The 25,351-nt window shown below is 36.3% G+C and overlaps 1 protein-coding gene across 12 annotated transcripts in view; it reads right to left on the bottom strand.

Annotated features, from left to right (window-relative positions):
- The window catches only part of AUTS2 (activator of transcription and developmental regulator AUTS2), a 1,127,680-nt gene that overhangs the window by 597,198 nt on the left and 505,131 nt on the right, over positions 1–25,351 (bottom strand). For 11 of the 12 annotated variants that reach the window (XM_077908303.1, XM_077908300.1, XM_077908299.1 and 8 more), the window contains 2 exons: positions 17,737–17,838; positions 2,711–2,746 (listed from right to left, as the gene is read on the bottom strand). In XM_077908303.1, the coding sequence (XP_077764429.1) occupies positions 2,711–2,746; positions 17,737–17,838 (138 nt within the window). The remainder of the gene's footprint in view (positions 1–2,710; positions 2,747–17,736; positions 17,839–25,351) is intronic. The other variant, XM_077908302.1, reaches the window with a different exon arrangement.

Below are 25,351 nucleotides of genomic sequence, written 5' to 3'. Positions count from 1 at the left end.
AACACCCACATTATTCAAAGGCTCCCAAAAATGTGAAAAGTTTGTTCCAATCTTTCTTTATTTTGTCTACTTAAAGAATCCTTTGCAATATGCTTATGTAAATACCGATTTTAGCTGCTGTTCTCATTCCTCAAATCTTCAGCTTATAAATGAAGTGGAAAAGTAACAGACCTAAGCAGACATCTTTGGAACACAAAACCAAAGAGATATAAACAAATACAACTAAATCAAAAACAAAGGATTCTTCTTTAAATTCTTTAACATCACTACTGATAAATGGAAAGAACTGAAAGTAGAATATACTAGCTGTGGACAGAGGTGTACACAGGAGTGTGTGTGCGAGTCTGCGTGTGTGTGTGTGTGTACACATGGGTGGTTATTTTTTTAGCACACACAATAATCAGCATTTTACTGCAGTTCATTAGAAGCTCTTTAAGAGGATAAATTCTAAATGAAAGGAAATTGGGAAGTCAGAGCAATATTGGGGCATGGGAGAGTATGTAAGAAAAATAGTTCTAGGTCGTTAGACCCAACAGGTGAGTGCCTTCAGTTTTCTTATACCAGAGTTCACATTATGGTGCAATTGTTTTAATAATGAGTTGACCCTGCAGGTGAACTGCCTTTGTCCATACTTCAAAGAGATGCTGAAAAGAAGTAAGAGTCTATGTATCACCATTCTACTTACCTGATGCTGAGCCTTCATTACAGACATAAGTAAAGGCTAATATGACATCACAGGTCATAAAGGACAATGTAAAGAATATGTTGACAGAAAACTCCTATATGTTGTGAATATACTATTTCCACTTAGAAGCATGAAACTCATCAATGCTGATGTTAGTACCTGAAACCAAGTTTTATATGTGATATTGTTGGCATGAAAATCGAAACAGAAGACATTTTTTTTATGAGAACTTGGCAATAATATCAATGGATTTTGCACTTTGATAACAAAATAAACCCATTATTGGAAACACATTCTAAGCAGAGCATTTTTGTCATAGTTCAGAGATGAATATGCATTTGGTACATATTTTTTTCATGTAAGCAAAGTAATACTAAGAGCAATTTTACCAAAGAACAAACTTGTATACTCATCTAACATTGTGTGAATATGAAAATCATTTTAGATTCGTAACTGCAGACTCTTTCCTCATAAGCACTTATTATTAAAGAGTAAAAACACTCCTGGAATTAGAAAAATAAATGAAAAAAATAAAAATAAAATTCTTGATGTTTCTACAGACTTTCTTCTTTCAGGGCTATCATATTGACAATGAGAAAAATACTAGAGTGTTCAGTCTCAAAATGATCAAGAGCTAAGTTAGTGGTTTTGGCCTTGTTCTACTGAAGAAAGCCAAGAGGGATAATTTAGCTTTTGGACAGAGAAGAGACACTGGCAGCCTCCAGATTTTACTTCTAGCATCACAACCCACATCCAGCCTGGTGTGAAGACATGGCAGATGGACTACTTCTGTTATTTCAACTGCTTCAGCATCCTGCTTGTTTCTGTAAGCATGAATATTCAGCCACAATAAGGAACAAGGATAAGCATGCTGACTGTATTAAGCAGGTACCAAAAAATCTTTATCCTTATCTGTTTTCTCTGCATTATCACAGATAAAGATAAAAAAAAATCAACATTTAGAATATGCTACTTCTGCCAAGCTTGGAAAAGACTTATCATTCAATGAAATGATGCTGGTTTTCACATATTTAATGTAAATGTATGAAGAGAAATCTATGGGCAGAAGAAAGCCAGCATAATTAGCATTTTAGAGGGAAGAAATTTAAAGGCAACTAAACTGAATCAGTAATTATTTTCCACTTTATTTTCATGATTTCATTATTTTTTCAGAAAATGCTGAGCAGGCATTAGAGTATCAGTTCATTATTCAGAACACAAATCAGATTCCTTTAAATACCACAAAAACCCTCCACTCTAGCATGCTTCCCTATTGTGTAAATAATGCCTATCTGTAACTCTTTTATATTTATATTTTGAAAAAGATTATTGAATCCAAAAAGGGTAATTTTGCTATAAATAAATGAAGTGACAATTTCTCTATGAGAAAATTATCTATGAGACAATCCCTGAGGTATGACACCATCTTCACCCCTCCCAAAGGACAGAGAAATGTCTAGAAATAAAATACTTATATTTGCTAAAATGAGGAGTTCCATGATCGCTCAAAGGAAATCTAAACGTTACATACTCAGACGGTAAGGGAAAACATTCCTTAAAACCCTACCTCTCATTAAAAATATTTTTAAAAAGGCAATTCACTGTGTAATATATATATATATATATATATATATATATATATATGTTCTTTAAGAGATATTAGAAATGAGTAAAAGCTTCAATGTACAATCTGAATTCCATCTTCCACATGACACTTCTCACCAAAAAAACACAATTATGTAGGAAAGATGGCGTGAGCCAATCAGGTTTCCTTTACACTGCCAGGGAAGGAGGAATTGCCCTGGGAAAGACACCTACATCTCAGACTGACTTACGATCCTATCCCCAATAGCTCATATGCATTTTAAAAATATAATAATCCTGATGAAAGGATGGGTATCAGTCTGCTCTTTAGGACTGAGAAGGGATTTCTCAGTTTTCTTTTTCCATATCCTAATGAGTGAACATTATAGAAGTAAATCAAGGCCAACGCAAGGCACACATGTGAAGTTGAGATAAACTTACGAAGTAGCCTGTTCCCAAGCTGGAAGGAGCTGAACTCTGTAATAAAGCATAAAGACAAAGTGGAAAATCAGCAATGGTTTTTAACACGTTCCAATCCACACAGCTCATTAGCAGCCCTTTGCGGGTATTTCATCGCTACATCACATCACTAGTGTATGCTGCCCCTTGTCATCTGCTACTGATACAAACACCGTGTTGGCTTAATTTTCCCCTTTACTTCTCTCAACAACTCAGAGATGCTAACGTGCTATTTACTGAATTCCAAGCTTCTGCGGTGGACGTAATTGCCAATTTATTTGACAGGCAGCTGGGTAATGAATTAATGATGGCATTTCGCCCTGCACTGAGACTAAACAGACACGCCATCAGCCTGCCTCCCTGACTTGCTGACATTCAATGCCCTGGTCTCAAGCTACTCAGTTTTGTGGCCGCAAAGGGGCAGGCAAGAGGAAAAAGCCCAGACTGACTTGAAAATGAAAGCCCAGTGGGTTTGGATGACTTTTCCAGTGTATGACCTACTTGCCAGTTTATTCCCTAAAGGCACCAGTTAGTACACACAGAGTGCTTTTCAAAAATGAGACATTTTGTAAACATAATTAGTAGAATAAAATGAAAAGAATGTGTGGGTAAAGGGAAGCAGTGAAAAGCACCATTTTCCTGAAGGTTTTAGTCAGAAGAATTATCAACTTAGGCTTCCATAGTTCTGACACTCAGAAAACAACAACCACAAAATAATAGTTCTGAAGGGTTTGCAGGGCATCACTTCTTTGGGCAAAGAGCCCAAAAAGACAACTTGTTTTTTGTTTTAAACTTGTCTATGATTCATGTTTGTTTGTACTTAAAAAAAAAAAAAAAAAAAAAAAAAAAAAAAACCTCTCATTACAAGTTTTAAATTTTTTAGTTTCCTTTTAGTGAATAAGAAAGGTCACAAATAAGTTCAAAACAAAAGCAATGCTAGTGGTGGGGTGGTCTTCTGGTCTTGGCTTGGTGTTTTGTATGGATCAGGTGCTATACCTTCCCTGGGGTGAGTTGACTTCCACTTCCAAGCAGTGGTTACTCAGTTCACCTCTAGCTCTTCCACCCAAATGTCCTGTCCCTGCTTTGCAAACTACAGGTAGCAGGGACCATCCGGTTAAGTCATCACTGCTTCCCCAGTACTCAGCACAATGCTTTGCACACAGGATGCATGTAACAAGTATTTGTTTAATTAATGTATAAATACATGAGAGATTGGATTATATAGGGGAAAAAAAGGATTAGGTGAATGTAGCATCTCCAAAAATATAGTACATGTGAATTCTCTTGATTTTAAACTGTTTTCTGAGAAGGAAATACAGTGCTCTAAGTAAGTATCAGCAGCATCCATATCAAACAAGAATAGTATGCTCCAGGGCATTCCTAAATGCACTTCCCAAAGCAAAACTTTCTTCACTTAGGTAGGTGTTTCAGACAGGCTCAAGGGAATAAAGGACAATAGATGTGTGATCTTGCACACTGGATTTGATTTTAAAAAGTCTTGCTGCATTCTCAATCCCATAAATGGTAGGTAGGGAGATCCACAGTAGCTATGGAGACAGCTCCTCATAGCAGTCATTAGCCATATGACAGCATCACCTGTTTTTGGCACCCAGAGCCCTCCATGGAGTAGAGGAAGGCAAAAGCCAACTTAGGTTTCCACCACCCTAGAGTTATGCCCTGGGGAGGTAAACTCGTTTTAGGATGAATTATTCAGAATCAACATGGGACTTGTTTATTTCAGGGTTTTCCCTCTTCGTGCAGATGTACTTTATCCACAAGCAGAGGTACCCCTACAAACCCACCTCTCCACCTCCCCACACACATGTATCATCTTATTGTATACCAAAGAAAATTACATCCTTCAGGTTTCAGAAAACTCTGTTATACTCATTTTGCATATATATTGTACATTACTCAGGGAGCTGGGTGGAGAAGAGGGCTTTGTTGTGCATATTTGTTCTGGCTATTGTTTATGCAGGTCTGCCTGAATGAGGGAACAGTGGGTATCATTTCAATTTCTGATGTCAACATCAAATTACTTATTTAATTTCATGCCTGGCGAAGCATTGTATAGCTACACGCAGAATCATTTCACTTCATTTGTTATGCTGTGTTTTCGTGGCGATTGGCTTGCCTTCCAACTGACAGCTTTAATTACGACATGAATTTGATTGCACTGCCGAGGAATTAACATAATGCAACAAAGCATTTAAGCACCCTGCCTTATAACACCCCCCATGCACACACACAAACACAGACAGACACATGAAAGAACACAGACACTATATCCTCATGTACATTAAAAGTCCATTAGAGTTTCAGTATTTGCTAGAAAGCATACAGAAATTCATGGTCAGAGGCTACCCACATTTGTCAACCCACTATACTCAATCTCTTTTTCTAAAGAGTAAAAAGTTGGAGGCATTAAGCTGTGATTCCTGAATCTGGCAAAAAACTGTAAAAAACCCTTATAATCTACTTTACCAAACATCCACAGCATTGACATCTCTTTCCCTCTTATGCTGTTCTCCACCATATTTTTCTTGGCTAAATGCCAGTTCCCTTCAATCATCACTGGAAAATCTGAACAGAAATATCTTTGAAAGAGGTACCTCCTTGTCCATTTCTACAATCTCAAGAATGTGGCTATGGTCTTATATTTTAGGACATTATCCCTGGTCACCAACAAGACCTCCAGCATCTGATACAGACAAAAGAAGTTCTGAGACCAGACACAGGACAGAAGTTATGGTTTTACTGATAGCTCCAGTGACATACATCACATCCTATAGGCCTTGCTGGCCAGAAGGCCCAGAGCAGTGTCAATATGTATGCCTAATTTATGTCTAAATATAGATGCAAATATTTGATAGCATTAACTTTTCTCCCAAGTCAGAAATTCCACAAATACCTGAAAACCATGGGCAAAGCCAGATTATGCTACAAAAGTAGATACATGTCAGAGACAGAGATAGCTCTTCTATTGTTTGAAATGAGTTTCTTAACTATTAAGTTACAGATGTACATTTAGGGAGTGGCACCGACTTCTCACATAGGAAAGAGACTAACTCAAGAGGTAAAAGGGTTAGGAAAGCAAAGAGGTGGTGATGCCTTGACCACTGAACCATTTGATGGAATCAGGTTCATTTCAACTTTCTGTGTTGCTCCTTGTAAATATCTAATGAAAAGGGGTCTTCTTGTTGTTTTTTGCTGTAGAAAGAAGGCAAACTCCATCCAAACTATACAGTAAAAATTACCATAAAATTTAGAAAAGGCAAGGAGTTAAAAGCTTGTAAAACTAAAGAGATGTTTTAAAAAAGAATGCAACAACAAAAAAGTGTCCTTGATTAAAAGCATCTGAAATAATACTACATACCCGTGTTTAAGCAAATACTTCTGTTGAATAATGAAAAGGGCTTCATTCTTACTTCCAAATGGCAGAAATGCCAATTCATTCATATTTCCATTGCACGAGGTAGAAACGAGAGGTATAGAGAGATTTAGAAAACAGAGCAAGAGGGATGTGTTTATCAGTGAGAAGACAAAGGATATGAGGAAAAGCCAGCCTGCTGGCCATCTGATACACGATTTCGGGGCTCATTATAAGCCATCTCCTGTTTCACATGTTCTTTTCATTCTGCTGGGTTTTCTTTTTTTCTTTCTTTTTTTTTTTTTTTAGGTTTGACCACTGCTCCAGCAATCTCTGCAAATTACATACCTCGATCTCATTATGTTGCAAAGGAGAGCTTTCTTACAAACACATTCTGCCTCAATCGCCAGGCTACATGGGCTGCAGAAATAGTAATGGGATGCACAGTTGAAAGACATTTTCCAGGAGGTAGTACATTGCTGCTGACATTCAAGTGTGCAAGTGGATATTCATTAAACGTTCATTCTAGTCTTCTTCACTGCTCCCCACCTGGCTTTCTTTCCATCTCCGTCACTAAGCTATTATTGAAGCTCCTCATTAAACTCATGAAGTTAACATCTCTGTTTTAAAATCTTACTTACAACAAGGGGTTTCAAAATTGATTATCCATCTAAAATAGATGTGCTCCATTCATTAGACATCTACACAGAGAGGCCATGGCTACTATTACAGTTCTCTGAGTATGGGATGGATGTGTACTCTATCCCTAGATGAGGATATGTGCTCTGACCCTAGGGCCAATTTAAATAGAATATTTAAAAATTATTCCACATCACCAATTATGTCTGACATCCTTGCCTGCCCATCTTCCTGCTAGGCTTCTCTCTCTTGGGAGTAAAAAGCAGAGGATCATGCCAAGAATCACATGATCAAGTGCGTTTCTAGTAAAGGTCACAAAACAAGCTCATTCATGGATTTTCTGTAGCATATTAAAACACAATGACAGGGGCAGCCCGGGTGGCTCAGCGGTTTAGAGCCGCCTTCGGCCCAGGGCCTGATCCTGGTGACCTGGGATTGAGTCCCATGTCGGGCTCCCTGCATGAAGCCTGCTTTTCCCTCTGCCTGTGTCTCTGCCTCTCTCTCTCTCTCTCATGAATAAATAAAATCTTAAAAAAAAAACATAATGACAATTTTAAAAACCTGAAATCTTAATCCTAGGAAATGTGCCTTGCAGAAAGGATTACTAATAGCTAATGAAGACACCAAATATATTTGAATAGGAATTACTACTAGGGGAATTCAAGTAAAAACAGGCCTACAATTAAAAACAGAAATATCATATAATCAATTTCACTACTGTATTTATCCAAAGAAAATGAAAACACTAATTTGAATAGAAATATACATCCCTGTGTATACTGCATTATTTACAACAGTCAAGATATGGAAGCATCCCAAGTCCAACTATAGATGAAAAGATAAATAAAATGTGGTATATTTTCAATGGAATATTAATCAGTCATAAAAAAGGATGAGATCTTGACATTTGCGACTACATGGATAAACCCAGAAGGTATTACAATAAATGAGAAAAGTCAGAGAAAGACAAATACATATGATTTCACTTAAGTGGAATCTAAAAAAAAAAAAAAAAAAGAACAAACAAGATGGACTTTTTTTTATAGATTTTATTTATTTATTCATGAAAGACACAGAGAGAGAGGCAGAGACACAGGCAGAGGGAGAAGCAGGCTCCCTGCAGGGAGCTCGACACGGGACTCGATCCCAGGACCCCAGGATCAGGCCTTGGGATGAAGGCAGGTGCTAAACCACTGAGCCATCCAGGCTGCCCAATGAGATGGACTCAAATACAGAGAACAAACTGGTGGTTGTCACAAGAAAGGCAGGTGGGGGTAGAAGAGACAAAATGGATGAAAGGTACACACTTCCACTTATTAAATAAATAAATCATGGAGGTGAAAAGTACAGCATAGGGAATATAGTCAATAATACTGTAATAATGCTGTATGGTGACACAATTTTGTGGTGAGGAGTGCATGATGTATAGAATCATCAAATCAATATGCTGTATATCAGAAACTACTGGAACACCATACGTTAATTACACTTCAAAAAATTCTACAGACAAAAAAGAAATAAACATGCAAATAAAAAATAAAATTGGCTCCTCAACTGAAAACTTTTATAATTTAGTACCAGAGAAGTTAAAAGAAAATAGTGGAAATTTTAGGGAACATGAAGTCTAGTGTAGGTGATATTTAGGGAAATGATTTGCTTTGCTTTTCTGTTTGTCATCATTCTTGTTAGTGATTGTTTTTGGTGTTTAATAAATAAATTTAATTAAAAAAAAAAGAGGGGGCAAAGGCATGAAGAAAGCATCAGGTATAGTCATGGACCCTTCCAGCTTCAGTTATCAACCCTCTGTTCCAACACACTTCACATGGTAACTGGCTCTCATCTACACTCAGTCCTTTCTGGCTTCTTTCCCTGACTGCATTCTTGGTCTTATCTTTATCTGTTGTTTCATATAAAGGGCAAATAAACATTTTAAAGCAAAAATTATAACAATATTTCTTTTACTATCTTCCAGTGGCTTTAAAAAAGAACACATAGTGGGTTGAATAGTGTAACAGCATCCCTCTAAAATTCATATCCATGTGGAACCTCAGAATAAGACTGTGAGAGTTAATTTTATGTACCAACTTGACTAGGCGCTTGGGTACCCAAATATTCGGTCCAACATTATTCTGGGCATTGCCATGAGGGTGTTTTTGTATGAGTTTGACATTTAAATTGACAGACCTAGTAAAGCATACTGCCCTCCCTAATGTGAGTGAGCTTCATCCAAACAGAACAGAAACAGAACAAAAGAATGAACATTCTCATATTAAGAAAGAATTCTTCCATGCGATGCATGCGTGCGAGTTGGGATAATGGTTTTTTTTTTTACTACTTCCAGACTTCAATTGATAAGTGGATTCTTCCTGAGTCTTTGGACTGGAATTATGCCATCTTGATGACCACCAGGTCTTTGGACTCAGTCTAGAACTAACACTGACTTCCTTGGTTTCCATCTTGCTGACTACAGATCTTGAGACTTATTGGCCTCCATAATTGCATATGATTATACACACTATTGGTTAGGTTTCCCTTGAGAACTTTGACTAATATGATGACCTCATTTGTTATAAGTGCTACAGAAGTGAGCACTACAATGACCTTATTTGGAAAAAGGGTCTTTGCAGATATAATTAAATTGAGGTCATACTAGGTTAAAGTGGTTCCTAAATCCAGTGACTACTGTACTGCAAGAAGAGAGGACAACACATAGGAATTGAGCAGAAGGCCAGGTGAAGACAGAGGTAGATATTGGAGGGATGTAATTATAAGCTAGGGAATACCAGATACTACCAGAAGCTAGATGAGGGATCACGGCCCTGCTGACATCCTTGATGCTGGAATTTTAGCCTCAAAACCTATGAGGTAATAAATTTCCATTATTTTAAGCTAGAGGTTTGTAGTCTTCCATTAAAGCAGACCAGGAGACTAATGCCATGCCTAGCCTCCTCAACATGCACTAGAAGACACCATGTGATCAGACCCTGTGCTCAGTCACTATATTCCAGTTGCACTGGCCTGTTTTCTTTCTTTCTGCACATGTCATGCTTGCTCTAGACTCAGACTCTTGAGCTTGTTGCTCCTGATACTCAGGATGCTCTTCCCACAGATCTTCACAGAGCTATCTCCTTTTCTTTATTTAGGCTTTGGTTCACACATCATCTACAGAAAGGCCTTATTCAATTACCATGGTTAAAGTTGCAACATGTGTCCTTTCACCCCTCATTACTATTTTATTTACCTCATAAAATGTCTTCTATTAGGAATAGTTTTACTGTTTGCTCACAGGTTTCCTGTTTGCCTCCCCCAAAAGAAGGGAAGCCTCATGAGGACGTAGAGTTCATCCTGCTCATCAGTCAACTTCAAGTGCACAGAACTATACCGGACACATTTAAAGTATCCAAATATTTCTGGGCAATCAAACTGCTGATGCATCCAGGAAAACACATAAATACATGGTTCTGGAATAGAAAGGGGCAGAACCAAACTTGTCAGAGAAAAGGAAAACCTAACACAAATTTATAAAGGAGAGAGAAGAGAAGAAACAACATCAACAGGATTGGATTAGATCAGATTTTCTTCTTAACTACAGAGAAACTGAAGGGTGATGTAGTGTGGCCCATGCTTGTTTCTTCCTTAATAGCAGCAAGTCAACCTGGCACAGAGTAAAATCTCTTTAAAGGTTTGGAGTGAGGGTGGGAGGAAAGGAGGTTAGGACACATGCTTGCAAGAATGAATGACAGCATGGTAGAACCCACAAACCTGGGGAGTTTTGGGGTATCTAAAAAAGATACAGAAACAATGCCTCAGCCAAGATGTTAATGGTCTACATGGCTTCATGTAGAATCGGGTCTACAACCCGATTAGAGAACACAACACTTACCAGAATTCAATCCTTTTCAAGATTTCCTGAAATGTTTCAATTCCTTCCATGTCTTAAGCCCTTAAAAAGTATTAAATGTTTTTCTCCCGACCAAAAATTCTACCCAAAACTCATTGACAGAGAAATGAGCCATATCCATACACTCATTTCAATAAAGCATTAAAGAAATTTGCTTCCACAGATGGTAGAAAGAATTTACTAGAGAAAGTGACATTGGGACTAGCAGAAGGGAAAAGAGAAAAGAAAAAAGATTAAAAAGAAAAAAACAAAGATAGGAAGTGTATACTATTTAAGAAAGTGCATACTATTTAAGAAAAAAAAACATGGTTCAGAGGGACTAAGCATAAAGTACAGAGATGGGGAAGTAGAAGGAGGGTGGGAAGGAAGATGAAGGGGAAGCTTCAGACTTCTTTGTGGGTGGCTCTGCAGACACTCCTCAGGAGTGTGGACTTCATCCAAAAGTATCTTAAACAACAGAGTTTAATTGCAAGCCCAGATCTTGGGAAAACAACCGTGGAAGCACTGTGGAGCACAGTGCACAGGACAGAGAGAAGAGGATGACATCAGTGAGAGGCCACAGCACTCCTCCATGTAACAAATCGTGAGGCTTCTAAAGTATCAGTAGTGTCAAGGAAAATGTAATCAGATTCAAATACCTCTTTACAAATACAGTCAACAGATAAAGGAAAGCCACTAACTAGACAAGATAAGTGAGTTAGAGGAAGTAGCAGAGCGTGACTCTAAGGATACAAGCTCTGGGATCCAACACCAGGACAGGGAAGTAAGACGGACAGTTCCAGTTTGAGAAAAATAGGTTGGATGGATAAATAAAATAAAATAAAATAAAATAAAATAAAATAAAATAAAATAAAATAAAATAAATAAAATAAAATAAGGAGACATGATATAGTGAGGATTTTATCTAAGAGGAAGAGTCATGTTTGTCAAGATTGAGACAAGCACGACTTGTTATATTGACACTTAAAAGGAATTCAAATTTAAAAGGGCAGAGGGGCTTCTAAATCTGAGGCAAAAGAAAGGATAAATATTTTTGAGCACAGTGGATGTGCCAAGAACTGTGCTACATTATTCAAATACACGGGGCCAGGTGATCTTTAAAAGAAGACCTACAACATAGGTGAAATTATTCACCTTTTATGGAAAAAGAAATCAAGACTTGGAAAGATCAAGTTCTTTGCTTAAAGTCACACAGATAATAAATAAACTGCTTTTAAAACTTGGTTTATTGGGACGCCTGGGTGGCTCAGCAGTTGAGAGCCTGCCTTCGGCCCTGGGCGAGATCCTGGAGTTCCTGCATGGAGCCTGCTTCTCTCTCTGCCTGTCTCTGCCTCTCTCTGTGTGTGTCTTTCATGAATAAATAAAATCTTTTAAACAAACAAATAAACAAACAAATAAATAAATAATAAATAAAGTTGGTGTATTTGTAATGAATGCCTAGGATCGGTTTATATCTTGAGGATTTTATTGATTAAATTTCTAAGTGAGTTTAGCTCCTAGATCCTGACAACTTCTTCAGATATGAATCTTTGTGTAAGTCAGAAGCAATACTGTCCCTCTTGAATAATTCATCATGAATATTTATATACTCAATTATTCCCCTTAACTTTTTCCTTAGTGACTAATCTAAACAAGTTACTATGTCTCCTTGATGTGGACAATCTGAGTCCTTATAGACAATTATTCCCTTCTGGCAATACAGTTTGGGAATACGTAATTTAGAGAAGCCAAGCACATTTGGTTTTAAAGCTTTACTCATGAGTCAAACACTCCAGCTACGCTGGAATTCTTTTTTCTTACTCTTTTTGCCTGTCCAGTTCAAAATAACTAAGCTGGAATAATATAATATCTTTATTAGCTACACTTGGGAATAAATCTCAATTGTCAAAGCTTCTAAAAATAACTAAAGTGAATTTTTTTAATTTTTTTAATTTTTTATTTTTTCTAAAGTGAATTTTTAAAGGGGAATTTTTATCTCAGCTGAAAAACCAGGAGTGGGCAAGATGGACTAATTGGACAAAACCTTTCTTTTTCCTTTAAACAAAACCTTTCTTTCTCCTTTAATGTATGAGAAAGTATTTATGAAATCTATTAAAGCAATTAATATTTCTGTTCACTCCCAAAGTATTTGATGTGATTACACATGTATATAAATTCACCAAACGGTATTCAGGTATCAACTTCATTCTATCTAAAATGCAAAAGAAACTCAAAATGTATAAAGGAAAAAATAAATTATGGCGTCAAAAAAAAAAAAAACAACCCATGAACTAATAAAGCTCATGTGCTTCACACTTAAAAAAAAAAAAAAAAAAAAAAAAGATGAACTAATTGGGACCAAATATATTCTCCCACCTAAAGAACAACAAAAAGAACCAGACAAATGTGTAAGAAAAGGATTTTAGAAACTGAGCAATAATGACCGCAAGACCATGATCAAGGGAAGACACATGAGATGACCCTGAAAATAGTCCCAGCTTACTGCCTGGAGAGAGTTTTCATGCCATGGTGGGGTCGTTGAGGGGTGGCCCAGATAGAGCACAGGAGTACTCCTGAGTTGGGAAGACAGAGTTGATAACTGAAGGAAGCCAAGATGGCTAGAATTTGTGAAGGAGAAAATGGGAGAGAAGAAAGCTTCACAGGGACAGATTCGTGCAAGCTGCAAAAAGGTTGCCTCTGGTCCTCACCTGAATCCAGAACAGCACTTTCTGTTAGAGAAAAGGACCCCAAGCAAGGGGAACACCCACTGGACAGGAGCAGGCGGTCAATCCCCAGAGCTCACTCCCACAAGGCAGAAAATTGCTGGTATTGCCACCAGCTGGCAAGGTTTAGAAAAAATCATGTAATCCATCAGGAATTGGGCAGAGTATTCAGCACTGGGGGAAAAATTAGCTTTAGCCTAAAGGCTGTTCTTGTTCCACCCAAGAAAGCATAAAAACAAACCTCAGAAAAATCAAACTGTTTCCAAATGACATAATTGCATCCCAGAATAAAGCTCAAGAAAATTTTTAGAAACCAAAAATATTCAGCACCCAACAAAGAAAAACTCACAATGTTCGTCATCCCCCCAAAATTGTCAAGCCATGCAAAGGAGACAGAATAGAATAATCCATAATGAGGAGAGAAACCAACCAACAGAAACAGACATGGCAATGATGACACCGATGACTTGATTAGTAGACTGAGGCCTTAAAATAGTTAATAACTATTTTCCATATGTTCAAGGAAGTAATGAAAGCACAAGCATGGTAAAACCACACAGAACAAAACGAATAGTGGTCTTTCACTCCATCTCCTCATTCTCTGAGAGTCATTAAGAAAACTAGTTACTAATTCCCTTTTTAAAAAAGTAGGGGCATTTTGTTCTTTAAAATGCTGTGTGAGTAGGTGTTGCCTTGGTATCCAAAAAAATCATTTTGTGGCTTGACTTCTCAAAGGCTTTCATCTCAGCAGATTTTGGATGGCAATTGGTCTGAGGTTAAGAATTTGCAGCCTTAGAACTGCTCATGCAAAGAAATTCAGTGGCTGGAGGTCCTGGAACATCTCACTAAATGCCAGCAACTTCTTTTTTTTCTTTTCCTTTCCCCCTTTTTTTTTTTGTCCTTTCGCCTACTTTCATATTTGTTATGTTGATACTGTTGATATTAGTGATATTATTGATACTGTTGTTGCAAAGGTATGAATTTTAATAACTAATACACAACATGAACTCAAAGTATTGTACGCTGTTCTTGACATAATATTGTTACAGCACTAATTTTTTTTCTACATTATTCTACTGTGGTAAGTATATATATAACAAAGTCTGACATTTTAAGCCATTTTTAAATGTACAACTGAGTGGTATTAATTACATTCATAGCACTAGGGATGTAAGTTTTCAAAACTATTTCATCATTCTGAACAGAAACTTTGTAACAATGACTCCCAATCTCTCATATTCCCCCACTCCCATGACTGGTCCCTGGTAACTCATACTCTACTCTTTGTCTCTAGGAATATTCTAGGCTCCTTATATAAGTGGAATCAGACAATATTTGTCTTTTTATGACTAGCATCTTTCACAAGGTTCATCTATGTTGTAGCATGCATAAAAGGGGTATCCCTTTTATGACTAAATAATATTCCATTGTCCATATATGCCACTTTGTTTATTCATTCATCTACTGATGGGCATGGGATGTTTCTACCATTTGGCTACTGTAAGTAATGCTGCAATAAAAATTGGCATATAAATATCTGAGTAACTATTTTCAAGGTGGTGGAGTATATACCTAAAAGTAGAATTGGTGGGACATAGATAATTACATATTTAGTTTTTTGAGAAACCGCCAAGCTATCTTTCACAGTGGCTGCACCATTCCATTGTCATCATCATGTACAAAGGTTCTAATTACTCTATATTCCTGCCAACAGTTATTCCTCCCCATTTTTTTTATCATAACCACCCTAGTAAATGTAAATGGACATCACATTATGATATTTTTTCCTTTTTCTCTTTTCTCATTATGATTTTGATTTGCATTTCCCTAATGAACATGATGAGAATCTTTCATGTGCTTACTGGCTGTTTGTATATCTTTTTTGCATATGTCTATTCAAGTACTTTGCTCATTTTTGAATATTAAAAACACTTATCAGTTATATGATTTTCAAATATTTTCATTCAATAGGGTTTTTCACTTTCTTGATAATGCCCTTTGAGATGAACAAATGCTCCTAGTTTGGATGAAGTCCAATCTTCCTATTTTCTCCTTCATTACTAATCTTTCGGGGGCCATATCTAAGAATCCACTGCCAAATTCAAAATCAGGAGATTGATCCACATTTGCTTTTAAGAGTTTCATGATTTTAGTTCTTATACTTAGGCCACTGATTCATTTTGAGTTAATTTGTGTACATGATATGATGTAGAGGTTCAACTTACTCTTTTGCATAAGGAAATCCATATGTTCCAGCCCCATCTATTGAGATAATTCTTTCCCAAATGCATGGGACTCAACACTCCTTAAGCATCAGTTGGCTAGAGATGTATGGGTTGATTTTTGGACTCTCAATACTAGTCCATTGGTCTATACACCCATCTTAATATCAAAATTATACTGTTTTGATTACTGTAGCTTTACTGTAAATTGTGAAACTGGTGTGAGTCTCCCAACTTTGTTCTTCTTTTCCAAAGCTGTTTTGACTACTAGGAGTCTCATGTCATTGCATATAAATCTGAGTATCTGTTCCCTCATTTTTGCAAAAAACGATATTGGAATTTTCAGAGGAATTGCCTGAATCTATATATTACTTTGGGTAAAATCTCAATATTAAGTCTTCCTATCCATGAACATAGACTGTCTCTTGCCAATTTCTTTTGATCTAATGGAAAGTGAATTCAGGGCAACCAGTCAAACAATCTCAATGACTGTACAATATTGTACACTCTTGTCCTCTGACTTAATGTGGCATTCATTTCTCCATGAAATTATGATTAACAAATCCTGGAATAATTTCTCTGTCTCTCTCATGAATAAATAAATCAATCTTAAAAAAAATAAAAAACAAAAAATAAAAACAAAACAAAAGCTCAGAGCAGCAACTTAAATATTTTTAACAACTTAGGTAAGAAATACAATTTTATTATTATAATTTATAGTTCCATCACAGAGTTAATTAAATATATAAAAACACAAAGAAATATTCTTATACACAGACATACCTACAAGCAAAAGATGAATTATATTCTTTGTTGGTATAATTGATATTAAACCTTATTAGAAGATTAAGCAATTATCTATAACTAAGATATTAAGTCCTATAGAAATAGTTATACTTCATTCATTCTACTTAATTCTTTTAAGAATTCAATGTTCCATATATCAAGTCTCAATCTAAAGCCCTCAGACTTTCCTGAGAGATGTGTCTCAGGACTGTTCACCTTGGATGATGGAAAAATGGATAGGAGTGGACTTTATGGAATGACTTAATGTGCTGTAGTGGGCTCCAACCTTCTATGCTTATGAACATCCCTCAGTTAAAAAAAAATTGAGCAAACTTCTAAAATACACGTGTTTATAAATTACATACTTGATCTACTACTCCCAGCTCAATGAATTATTAGTTAAGTTTCATTTCTTTTGTTTTAGACAAAAAAATAGATAAGTTCTAATATATTTTTCCTGTAACACCCTGGATCATCTTGTACACCAAGATGAAGACAATTGCTTTAGAGTATTAAAAAAAGAGGAAGATAAGAGGAAGATATGGAACATTTTTGCTCCTTATTATATGTCTTAACTGTTTACTCTTCTTGAAACTCAGAGATTCTGAATTGCCATCTCTTTCTTGAGAGTACTGTATCACTTAATCTGTTAATGTTCCTTCATTGCTATCACTAATAAAAATTTCTCCCCGTTTGATCTTTTTATAAGAAAGCGTCCAAATGCTGCTTTCAGAATCTAGAATCCCATTATATGACATTATGTTAGAAGAAAAGAGAGCCCAGAGGATCATGTGGTTCTCGAGTATGGCAAGGGGAAATCTGCCCTATTGGCAGATATGAGGCTGGAGAGTAGTCAGAGGCAGGTGTTGGGGGGGCTGACAGACCCCTCAAGAGGTATGAGATATTATCACAAGGATTTTTCCTTTGGAAATCAGTCAGGAAATAATACTCCTTCTCTTGCCAAATAACTGGCTGGTTACTCATCCCTTCCAACAGAAATCAAATGGAGACAGGAACTATCACCAGTCTCATAAGCAAAGACATTACAAAAAGCCCAAAGTTAAATGATGTCATCTTCTAGTGGAAGCACTGTCTGGACTACTTTCTTCATTTGCAACACTGATAATGAAAGTGTTATCAATTTCCTTTGAATCTTTTTGTTTCTAAGGTGACAAGTACTCCCACCCATTTCATTATTTGTTAAATCACATTTTAGTCACACTAGAAAATGGACTGAAACCATCAGGCCAGACTCAAACAAGTATGCTGAGAGAGGGGACACCGTAATGTTTCCATAGACAAAGTGATAGAAGAAATAGGAGTGTTGGGAAGCTGAGACTTGACCCCAGGGATGGGTGGTCTGGTGGTTTTCTTTGTTTTTAACTTACATCACTGAGTCTTTCCCGGGAGCTGCTCCTGTGGAAGCCCTTGGATTCTCCACTGGCGCTGTCACTGTCACTGTCCCTGCAGCTGTTCTGGCCTGGCTTGAGCTAAAGGCAAAAAAAAAAAAAAAAGAGGAGAAAGAAAAAAGTCAGTGGTGTCTTCATACAACTGTTACTTTGCCCGTGTTCTTGTCAAAAGTGAGCAACTTAAGGTCCTGTGTTTTAACATTCTTCTCAGCTTCTCAGTAGTGCCAGGCAAGCTGCCATAGGAAGAAACATGGAGAATAGGATAAGCAAAACATGTACCATAAAATGTCAATGTAAGTAAGAGTGAGCAAGCATTAAAAAACAAAAACAAAACAAAACAAAACAAAAAACAGTTGACAAAAATCTAACAGAGGTCCGTGAATCTGAGAAAGTAATCTTCCCTCAGATTTTTTTCTCTGTTCCACTGGGAGTTTTTTTGTCAATAAAAAGACAAAACAAAAAACAAACAAAAACAAACAAACAAAAAACCCAAAACCACTGAATTAGCTAAAGTCAGATTACACCAACTATGGTTGCTCACCTTATTTTCTCTGTCCATCTCTGAAGAAAGATTACAACAAAACAGAACAAAAAACAATCTTCTCTTAGGAGAAAATGATGAGATGCTTAATTATCCTATCATCATTGGGAAGACAATGATCCTGATTTGAGGCAACATTCTGGAGGTCTCTTGGCAGATATTTTAGAGTACCCAGATTAAGATTTATAGTTTAAATATAGCTTAAGTAATTAAGCCACCACTCATTCAACAAATAGTATTAAGTGCTATGTTTGGGCCTGGTTAGTAAGAGCTTGAAATACGATGCTAAACAAACAAAAAGTCTCTGGTCTTCTGAAGCTTACATTTTAGCAGTTTTTGCATATTTACTCAGCTCTGATTTTCATGTTCAGAAAATTCAACACATTTACCAACTCTGATTTTCCATTAAAATGAATAAACACACACAATTGAAAACTGCCAGTCTATATGAGACTATAAGACCTATTCATATGGACCGTTAGCCTATGATGTCATCATCAACAACCACTTTTGTTCTCAATCTAGCAGAGGAAAACTGTATGACAAGCAAATGTAACAACACAAACACCAGAACACCAAAAAGTTGCCACTGACAAGAAGAAAAGTAATCTCTGAAGCCTTGTATTTTAAAAGCAGATTGAGCTCATATGGCTAAGAAGAGAGGGGAAACACTTGATGGGAGAGAGGCAGAAAGCAAAGGCAGGGAAAGCAACATGCTAGGAAATGATCAGAAGGAGTCTTATCTGAAACAGAGGTTTCCTTCTGGGAAGAAATAGGAAGAAACATTACAGAGGGATGCATGGATCAGACATGGAAAGTCTCAAAAAAAACCATAAGCCCCATGCTCCTGGGCAGGAGGAAATTTCAGAGAGAACAGGTTATAGGTAGCAAAATTTTTGCCTGCAGTCTTTCATGTGGCTCTGGGGCCAAGAGGGAATGTGAACCAAGACAAATGGAGAATGAATCTGAATCCACATTCTATCTAATGTGCCTCTTTTAAAAACTGCAGTTCAGATCCCACTTTGGGTCACACCATCTAAAAAGCTGTCCCCAAATCACCACTATATAGAGCATTCTTTTTGCTTTCAGGCTTTCTACAAATCCACTTTTATCACTTTCTTCTAAAAATCCTTTTCTCCAGACGTCTTCTCTAATGGAACCCAGAAAAATGATACTCATTTTAGTTTGTATCCTCCTGGGCCCTTAAGTGCTTAGTTTTCTTCTAAATTACTGCTAAATCTGCTAATTCTAAGTTAATTCAGATGCAAGCTATATGAACCTTTTCTTATTACTATGGAATAAAAGTTCAGAATATTGTCATTCTCTTCAAGTTTTCATTTTTATACTTATAATAAAGGTGAATTTAATCTAAAATGAACATTACTTTATATTTCCTGAACATGTCATGTCCATTTCTGTCCTGCATCTGTCTATTCACACTAGATTTCCTCAGCCTGTAAAGCTTACATTTCGGGTCACATTGTTTTTAAAGCTCAGATATGATTCACCATGGTCTTCAAAGAGCTCTTTCTTTCTATGCTTATTTTTTGATATGCCTTCAAAGTTTAGGTAGTATATCATTCTTCATTAAATGCCTTGGATAATTATGATACATTTTCAAGTTTTAAACGGCTTACTATTAAATAAATTTGACAGACCATAAAATCTGTGTGTGAAGTGGACACTAATTTACAGGTAATGTCATAATTTTTATCTCCCTGACTCTCTGAGTTAAGTAAAAACGGGTAAAGCTACCTCCAATGTATGAATGACGAAACAAATAGAGCAAATGATGCACCCCAAATTAGGTAAGGGATCTAGGACTCAACCCAGATCTGTACTGCTTACTGCTCTCTCCATTTTGCTTCTTAGAACCCATTTAATTTTTTTTAAGGATTTTATTTATTTATTCATGAGAGACATATATAGAGAGAGGCAGAGCCATAAGCAGAGGGAGAAGCAGGATCCCCTTAGGGAACCCAAAGCGGTACTCGGAGCCTAAGACCTGGGATCGCACCCTGAACTGAAGGCAGAGAGGCTCAACCACTGAGCCACCCAGGTGACCCTTAGAATCCATTTAGATGTTTAGCATTTCACATGCAAATAATGAGTCTGCAGTATATTAGTATTCTCTATAGAATATGTTTTTAATATATTTGTGGTACGTGACTTCACAAAAAACGAAATCTTGTAAGGTACTATTTGATCAAGAAATGTTTATAAAACTCAGTCCCTCAACTTAAGATGAGAAATAAACATCCAGCAGGGAATTAACAGTATAAGAGCATGAAGACTCCTCCTGATATCCACCTGGCTTCCCAAAATCTGGCCATTACATTTGAGTCTCTTCCATATTTCTTAATGGAAGGAAAGTGATGACTTCAACAGGCCTGACAAGAGACTTCAGTGTCTCTGCTATAAATCATCTGACTAAATGTTGATCTAGGCTGAGGGCAAAACTCAAGAAGGGCTGAGATGAAGCAGCTTCCTGGCCTTCTCTGTGCCCTGCCAGCAAAAGCACTTCAGTGAATTCTCCTCGGAGAGCCTTACATAAAATCCACCTCCACACTACTCCTTTCTCCTCCAAAGCCAGGCTCAAGTTTAAAGGAAACTTAGGATTTTAAGCTGTCAGACAGCTCAATATTTCAAAGAAATGGATTGACTACAGTAAGTACTAAAGCTAAACCACAAGATTTCAGGCAAAGAAGTATTCATTCCTAATCCCATGAATACATTTAAAACTGGCATTTTCAGCCATATCCAATGGATCATTTGGGGTAGCACAACTAACTTAGAAGTTGTAATCTTTCACCTGAAATTCCTAGCTATTCCCTACAACCAAGAGACATTACAAAGGCCAGGTGCTGGCTTAAACATTTAAAGACCTAAGAAAAATCGATCTGCTTGCATTGATTTGTACTAGCATCCATGCCGGCTGTTGTAAGAAAGCTTTTGCTCTAACAGATGCAATGAGATTTCTTACTATCGCCTTTTAAAAATTTTAAAACACCTTATTTAAAAATCATTTTCGTTTACTCTTATTTACTATATTTACTTACTGTTACTATTATTTAATTACTAAAATTCACTCTTACCCAGAAGTTTCTTCCCATCACAATACTATGTAATTTAGGCATCAGAATTAGAACAAAACAGATTAAATAAAAGGAAGCTAGTATCTAGGGCACCTGGGTGGCTCAGTTGGTTAAGCATCTGCCTTTGGGTAGGTCATGATCCCAAGGCCTAGGGATCGAGCCCCATGGGCTCCATGATCAGTAGGGAACCTGCTTCTCCCTCTCCCTTTGGCCTTCTCCCCTGCTTGGGCTCTCTCTCAAATAAATAAATACAATCTTAAAAAAAAAGTTAATTATTTTAAAAGGAAGGTAGTATCTGGTATGAGTAGTAGTAATCCCATCAATAAGATTACAATTTTTATTAAACATAAGCAGCTGGCTTGTTTTCCATTAGATTTCACTGTCAACAATACATTAAAAAACCAAAGCTGTGATCTTGTTATAGTTAACTATTATTAATGGCTAATTAGGAAAATAATCCATGGTTTTATCACTGCTAATGAAACATGTAACGAAATTCCATCACCCTGGACTCAGTGAAGGTGAAGTAATTCTGTATACCCCTGCTAAGACTTGTGAGCCAGTTTTGCCACTCTTTTCAGCTTCAGTATGGAGAGCTCAAGATGCTACAGGCTCAGTAAGTGTCATTAATTCTTCAAACAAAATTCACAGAAGGTATGTGGAGAAGACATCTATGCCTGAAACTCAAGAGGAATGATGTGAATTATGCAGTGCAATGCAGAAAAGCATCCAAAAGTAATCTCCTACCACTGTTTTGGTTCCTCAAAGCAGCATAAATCCTATCTCTGACTGCTGAGTTTTCCTGCAGGGATCTGAATGAACTCCACACAATGTTTTTAGAATGTGTCAATAAGCACAGACTTTTCTTTTTTTCAATGAAAAAAATTTTGTAACACTCCTTCATGAACATCCAAACAAGTATTTAATCTTGTAAAAATGTTGGTTTTGTTTTCAAAATGAAATTTCTCCTATTTGTCGAAATCTCTCCCGTACTTGGGTGGCATTTGTACTATTTAAAGTTTTTTTTATTTGGATATAGTTGACACACAATGTCATATTAGTTTCAGGTGTAGGACATAGTGACTCAACAACTCAAAACTCCTATGCTGGAGTTTTAATCCTGTAAGTTATTCATTCTACAACTGGAAGCCTGTATCTCTCACTCCCCCCCTTCACTCATTTTGCCCATTCCCTCATCTCACTTTCCTCTGCCAAACATCAGTTTATTTTCTGTATTTAAAGGTCTATTCTTCTTATTTGTTTTGTTGTTTAGATTTCACATATGAATGAAATAATATGGTATTTTTCTTTCTCAGTCTGACTTATTTCACTTAGCATAATACCTTCTAGGTCCATCCATATTGTCACAAATGACAAGACCTCATCCTTTTACATGGCTATGTAATAATCCGTTGTTTGTGGAGAGGGGGGCATGCATGTACATGTGTATCATATCTATTTAACTATCAATAGACATGTGGGTTGCTTCCATATCTTGGCTATTGTAAATACTGTGCAATAAACATAAAGTAGCATGTATCTTCTCAAATTAGTGGTTTTGTTTCCTTTGGATAAATACCCTGTAGTGTGATTACTGGATCATATGGCATTTCTATTTTTAATTTTTTGAGGAAACTCCATACTGTTTTCCACAGTGGTTGCAATACATCTGTATGTATGATCTTATTTCTCGAGTTTTAAAAGGTATTAAAGATGAAACAGAACCAAACTAAAGAACTTAATGAAAAAGCTGACACATCAAAATAAGCTAACAGGAAATACCTTCTACAAAGAAAATTACAAAGTTGAACAGAAAAAACATTTTAAGAAATTAAAAATATCCTGTACTTTTAAATGTACAGTAACAAGTTGTACCTAAAAGCTAAGCATTACATTCTAAACTAGGGCAGGGCAAGGAATTTGTGTAAAATTTCTCGGGGATCATAAAATCAGAAATTACCTTCTTATGGTCTTCAATAGCTACAGAACATGTTTTAAGTAAGGATTTGATAATCTTACAGTTAAGCATCAGTAAAATTTAGGTATTAAAAATAATGTCTTCTAAATCACTGTCAAATATAAAATCATTATCAATATTCTCTATTGAGAATTTTTGGAAAATAAGGGAAATAGCAAGAAAACAAAAGCATATAACTAAGTATGTCGGTAATAGTAATACTATATATAGGGTAAGCCCTATTTTTTTAAAAAAGCAAGGACATCTCGTATCTGTTAGGTAAAATAAATAAGCATCCAATTATTTGTTACTGAGAACTCCTAAGTTTAAACAAAAGAGGATACAGACAAAGGACAAAGGACTAGAAATAAATTGTTAGGTGAAGTCTCAGGTCAAAGACAGTCATTTTACAGTTATAAGAGGCATCATTTTTACCTTTTACATTTCTGCATTTTATTTGTTTATGTTATTTATTGATTTATTTGTTTATTTATTTACTGAGCAGTGAGAGAGAGCACAAGTGGTGGGGAGGGGCAGAGGGAGAGGGAGAAGCAGACTCCCAGCTGAGCAGGGAGCCTGATGTGAGGCTCCATCCCAGAACCTGAGCCAAAGGCAGATGCTTAATTGACTAAACCACCCCACACTTCTGTATTTTATACTCAAGGATAAACTTATAAACTTTCATATGCCAGTGTCTAAAGAATTATTCAAGAAAATGGAGATGGAAGTCTTTAGCATCCTACTACAAGAGAGCAAGAAAACAAGAGCCATAGGAAAGGACACAGATGCTAAAATACTCAGTTTGACTTAGTATGTAACTGGTAATTCTCAGAGGCCTTATCTTTTCGTGCCCCCACGGAATATCTGACTGTAGATGGACCAGCCATAGAGAACGTCAAAATAAATCAAAATAAATTTTAAAAAATTCAAAATGTAGGGATCCCTGAGTGGTGCAGCGGTTTGGCGCCTGCCTTTGGCCCAGGGCGTGATCCTGGAGACCCGGGATCGAATCCCACGTCGGGCTCCCAGTGCATGGAGCCTGCTTCTCCCTCTGCCCCTCTCTCTCTCTCTCTCTGTGACTATCATAAAGAAATAAAAATTTAAAAAAAAAAAATTCAAAATGTAGAAATCACATGAGCAATCTCCTCTATGATAAAAACTAGTGACAATTTAGATATTTCTGTCACCTTGAGATTTTTTTAAAATCTTTTTAAAAAACACTTTTGAAAATTCTGTAATTCCAGTCAAGTCAAAAATAAAATCACAAACGTATCATTTTATAAACTGGAAAATAATAGAAATAAATAGCCTATTTACAGAGATCAAAAAGAAGAGAAAAAAACAACTTGAGTAAAAATTAGAGAAAGGAGATTCTAAAAATGAAAAGCACAGGGGTGCATGCTGGCTCAGTCAGTTAAGTGGCCGACTCTCGACTTTGGCACAGGTCATGACCTCAAGGTCCTGGGATTGAGCTCTGCACTGGGCTCCACACTCAGCATGGATTCTCTCTCCTTCTGTCTACCTGCACCCCCATTCATGCACTCTCTCTCTCTCAAAATGAATAAATATTTTTAGGAAATAAAAAGTACATAATGAATTGGAAATTAAAATACTGGACACAATTAATAAACTAGAGTATAAATGAGAGTGAAACCCACAGAATTAAAAAAGACATACTTCTTACAAATCTAAGAATAAAAAGAAATAAAGAGCAAAACCAAATATAGAAACATAATGTGATAATTTAATAATATATAATGTGATAATGATGTAAGAATATGATTATTATTTTAAATATGTGAGAATAAACACATTTCTATGTTACAGTACTAAATATCCTATGGCAGTACTGTGAAAATCATAATCAAATAGTATAAACTTAAAAAAAATAGTATAAACTTTTAAAAATTTTTAACAAAATTTGACTCAGAGCATTAAGAAAAATATGCAAAGTTAATTTGTACCAAAATCCAAGAACATAATACAACACAAAGGGAAGTA

Source organism: Canis aureus, chromosome 8 (assembly GCF_053574225.1).
Source record: "Canis aureus isolate CA01 chromosome 8, VMU_Caureus_v.1.0, whole genome shotgun sequence".
Classification (NCBI taxonomy): domain Eukaryota; kingdom Metazoa; phylum Chordata; class Mammalia; order Carnivora; family Canidae; genus Canis; species Canis aureus.
Note: the sequence above shows the minus strand (reverse complement) of the source record. Positions and strands in the feature narration are given on the sequence as shown.